Below are 5160 nucleotides of genomic sequence, written 5' to 3'. Positions count from 1 at the left end.
ACTTAAAAGATTTGTTTAAAGTATTTTAAAAATACTAATGCTACTTTAATGACTTATGCTTTTACAAAAATATTTAAGAGGCATTTTGCAACAGTATAATTTCTTTGACATCGTCGTTGTTTAAAAAAGCAAACTGAAGATAGAAACCTTCGTTTGAAAAATGCATTTTACAACTAACATGTAGATCATGATCAGCAGGTACATTCGTGCAGTCTGATCAAGATCTGTACTGTTCAGCATTCAGTCAGTATTTTTTTGTAAGCATCCCTTTTAACAGTTAATGGTACTGTCCAAATTGAAAGATGGACAATTTCATTACAGAAATCAACAAACTTATCACGACGGCTCTTCGCAGTTGCTTTGTTTCATGTATGGAGTTTGTCTCTTCTCTTTCCCGGAAGTTCTTGAGGTCTGTCCGAGGTGCCCTGGGACTTGGCCAGTCCCAGGGCTAGGGTGGGGCTTTTGATGAATGCCAACGCTTCTTTCGAGTGTTATAAGCACATGTTTACTGACTGTTCGGAAATAGCTAATCAGCCAAATGGTCATGCATGTGCTCAATTTGAAACATGTGAATGTGCCAGACCGGGACTCAAATCCTGCACATTGCTGGCCTTGATTCCGGGACGTTAGAATACAGATTATTTTACTTCTGCTGCGTCAGTGTCAGCCAGACAGCATCGCATCTCGTTTGATATGAACAATTTATATGTGTCCTTAATCTTTGATTCGTGTGTCCATATTATGTTACATAAACCTATATACATTTTCAGGAAAGGTCTTTAAAATGTTTGAAAAGGCAGAATAAAACTTATCATACAGCTTATGATTATATAATGTTGTACCCGCCATGATTTTGCTTGCAGTTCTGTTGCTTTCAAATACTATTCTTTGCCTGAGGGACAGTTTGGCTGAGTTTTGGGAAAAAAAGATGAATTTCAATGTAATGACCCTAGCTTCTATCTGGTTAATGGTATAACCCTCTATCACTGCACATCATAGGACATACAGTTAGTGTGAAGATATATATGTATCAATGTTCTGTGAAACGGTTCCGTTCTGCTCCATTGTTACTTGAAAGGACGTAATGTGTGACTTAAATTTACAGCTAGCCAACGCTACATTTGTCCTAAATTCAACAAGCTACTAGTAAACAATTAATGTAGTCTGAATATATCATTGGGAAATGATAGAATAGCCATTTAAAACACATTGACGGGCCAATGCATATTAAGAAACATTTAGTTTTCAGACCAATTACAATATTGTTCTAACAAGAAACGTTAACTGATAACTCATCACCATGGTTACCTAACCAGTCAGAATTTAGATATACCTGGTCTCTTTGTGCTGCTCCAATCAGAGATGATTATTCTTGACATCGTGAGAGCGAAATAAAGCTATTACACAAAATTGATTATACAGTTAGTGTAATAAAGCTTTGACGTTGACGTCATTTTAGTATATACAAGACGTTGTTTGAATTGACTTGGTTTATATAGTTAAAGGAAGACGAAACTTTGATGTTTCAGTAGGAAAGGCCGCTTACAAGTGATAATAAGAATATAACATTGGTGACTTTTCGCATTGAATTTATCAAAATCGTTGAATAAAACTTATAAAATGCTCGGTAGATCCTCGCATTTTATCGTTTAATGAATTCAATATGAAAAGACACTCATATATTTCTTAATTTATATGTATGCTTGTGAAGTTCTTGGCTCTGGGGAATTTCGGAGTATTAACTAATTGAGAACTGTTGCGAATGCATGAGAATGTAATCTGTGAGTTTGGTTACCTTTAATAAGTTGTGCAGTAGTACAATTTTCGAGCTCAGGCATAAAACAAATATATATATTCCCCAAACATAGCGTCGTCTTCTGCTACTGGAAATTATACCATGCTTGTTTCTGTAAAAACTCTCTGGATAAAATGACGTCAGTGTTTTTGTTGCGACCAAGAAAGAGCGCTACTCTTAAATCAATACGCTCAAAATCAGTTATACGTCGCAAGAATTATTCACTTGGGCTACGCCCTCATGATATTATTCCGCAGACGTATTTATAACGTCTTTTTCGTGTATCTATAACATTAAAACACGATTTTTAATTACAGCATGCCGAATGTACACCGTGATAAGCTAGGAAGAGTTCTGTTTAACTTAGTTGATACTGGCTAACCTAAATCATGTATGATGGGACGACAAGAAAAAAAACACAACTAGCTTCTTCCAAAGTAAAATGAGCATTGTTTTACTTTTGTTGAAATAAATAGCTTATCTTCAAGGATTTCTATGTTTCTACACAACTGAGACTTGGTACGAATACAGTGAATTACACGTGGCAAAAATGATAACAGTTATAGAGTACAGTCAGTGTAATTAAGGTTGATCAGGGTCACACAGATAAATGGTCACCTCATCAATCTCTCCATCGAAAGGCATGAGATCTACGGCGTGTCCAATTTGAATAGCACATCTTACATTACGCAGATAACCCGTGGCAGCTTTCTTGTTTGTGTCAACACCATTGCTCCCCATCAGCTCACCATTATTGAACTTGTATTCGACTATCTTCTCAGATTTAGGTACATCAGGATTAACCGGAAGCTGTGGTACAGATGTGTAGGCAAATTTAGATGCATCTGTTCCAACCCCAAAATAAATGTTACGGTTGTCTTCAGAAAGCATGATGGACGGGGGAGTTTTACAGTCGCTATTGGAAACAAGAGCATGTCCCATACCAGTCACGTCTCCGTGCTTTGAGCTGTACTTAATCTTGATAACTACCGTGGTGCTGTGTTCTAAATTGGTAAATCTTGGGATAACCAGTCTGCTGTTTTTGCCATTGAATTCCGCTACACCGTTTGTGATTACCACGTTTTCATTGTAGACGTAGTGCCTTTTACCAGATTCGTCTCTGTGATCTCTGGTGAAAGGAAGATGTATCTCAGGCTTGCAAACCCTTTTCCTTGTAATGACGTCAGTCAGTCCGATACAGGCGCATGCGTCTTTTAGAAACAATGTGCCTATTGGACAATCTAACGGTAGGTTACCCCAGCCCTCAACGTACCTTTCATACTTCGCAGGTTTACCCGCTATAGGAAACATGTCGCACTTAGCTGGATACAGAGTGCTTTCACTGACGCCAAAACAAGTGTCATTACATACGTCACTGACGTCATCAACGCATCCAGTACCGTCAACGTAGGTTTGATTGTAAGCACAGCACATTGGTTTAGACTTTTTGCCCACACACTTCATGTATCCCCTACAGTTTGTGGCAACACTATATTCTGAATCTTTGGCCAGGCTTAAACATTTGTCATTACCGCATGGCGTATCACCGATTGGTAGACATGTTAAACTTTCCATATCCCAGTGGGTTGCGAAGGGACAATCCATTACTTCGGCAACAAGAACGCCAGTTCCATCATCATGGCACTGGACATATTTGTCACAGTCAACATGGTCGTTGTACCCGGCTCCATTTACCATTACACATCCGGCGCAGAGATTTGTGGGCTTTTGTGCGCTTGTGCAATGCAGTACACCAATTAGAAATAAGCAGACGGGAATTTGCAACATTTTCTTTCTTTCGTTTTCTTTCAACTGAAATGCAATGAATGAGGTTTGAAAAAATAGCATAATACAAATCATAGTATTTAGGTTAAAACCTACAGAACACCGTTTCGTCAGGACGAGGTTTAGCTTGAAGAACCTTACTGAAATATACGAAACCTCACACTAGTGCCAGGTGTGGTTTATCATGAACCCGAAATTTTACATTATATTCACATGGGTGCTATGGCAATATGGGTTCATACTTAAACATGGTCTAAATAGTGACAATGTTTTAGAGCGAACACACCCTGGTCATCTCATAAGGTCATCTAGAGCTATCAAAGGGTTACACAAGGTTCCAAGTCATTGCCAGAATCTATATATCTACATACACTAAGTTAGTAATTTAAAATATCGACTTACTTATTAACTCAAAATTTCGAGTAAGTGTCCCGGAAATTTCCAGTTAATAAATAACATGCACCGGACAGTAATGCTCTGCTAAAGATGTCATAAACAGACAAAATTTAGTTTGACCAACCCGTGTATGTCACACTTGAATGTAGGAAATATATTTGCACATAAAGTGGCTACGCATATAATATTTCAGATAGTTATCATAAAAGATTTTGAAATGAAACAGTAAGAAAAAAATATTGCTATATTTTTTCTTTATAGCAGGAAGTATAGAATAACTGAACGTTTTATTTTATTCTGAGGAACGAACGGAATGAACTGCAAATCACGTTCTTAAAAAAGAAATTTTATCCCATATGATTTTTGGTTTTACGTCATATTAAGAATCATATTAACACGAATAGTTTACTGTCCATGTAACTTGTGACACAACATGTAAAATGCCCGTCAATTTTCTTTTTCAACATTATTTATTTGAAAACTAAATAAAAGATATTAGCTTACCTCTAGTTAAAGAATCGATTGTGTTCAGTGAGTGATCTTCACTAAACAAACTATTTTCGGTCTGTGACAACGTTGAAAGTTCATCACTTTTATACCAGATATGACAGGAAGCAAAAAACGATATTTGTTAACGTAAAGTGCATTCAACGTAAACGCCCCCTTACGTTTTTACGGTTAACCGTCGAATCCTAAACGAGATGTCAGCGACGTCTAAACGCAATTTACGTAATAAAAACGCTCTGGTCCGTATCCTTCAATACCTTTATCGTAGGTTCAGATGCATTTGATTGCATGTTTACATTTTTGAACATTCATTCATGTTTGAACAAATTAATTGTCTGCCACGGTAACGAGGATGGACTGTAAGTGCACGTTTTAAAAGTCCAATGTGCATTTTAATGCGTAAACAACAATTAAAATTATGTTTATTGAGGCTTTGCATGTTATCAAAAAAATCAACTTTAATATACATGCATGCTGATACCGGAATAATGTTTACAAACCCTAATTCGATGACCGTCTTGATGTTCATACTGATGCTAAGACTTATGCGAACCCTGCTATAATTGCATGACCGGTAAGCTGAAAACCCTACTAAGTCATAGTACAAAAAAATGTTACATATGACTTTAGCTGTGCTCTCTCTCTCTCTCCCCCCCCCCCACTCCCTCTCTCTCTCT

At 37.2% G+C, this 5160-nt stretch overlaps 1 protein-coding gene across 1 annotated transcript; it reads right to left on the bottom strand.

Annotated features, from left to right (window-relative positions):
* Positions 1–2222: 2222 nt before the first annotated feature.
* LOC123546368 (protein PIF-like) lies at positions 2223–4634 on the bottom strand. Its single transcript, XM_045332572.2, has 2 exons — positions 4481–4634; positions 2223–3607 (listed from the first exon to the last, which is right to left on the bottom strand). The coding sequence occupies exon 2, from the start codon at positions 3581–3583 to the stop codon at positions 2378–2380; it is 1206 nt and encodes a 401-aa protein (XP_045188507.2). The 5' UTR covers positions 3584–3607; positions 4481–4634; the 3' UTR covers positions 2223–2377.
* Between the last annotated feature and the right edge of the window lie 526 nt (positions 4635–5160).

Source organism: Mercenaria mercenaria, chromosome 9, assembly GCF_021730395.1.
Source record: "Mercenaria mercenaria strain notata chromosome 9, MADL_Memer_1, whole genome shotgun sequence".
Lineage (NCBI taxonomy): Eukaryota > Metazoa > Mollusca > Bivalvia > Venerida > Veneridae > Mercenaria > Mercenaria mercenaria.
This window is presented reverse-complemented; position numbering and strand designations above follow the sequence as displayed.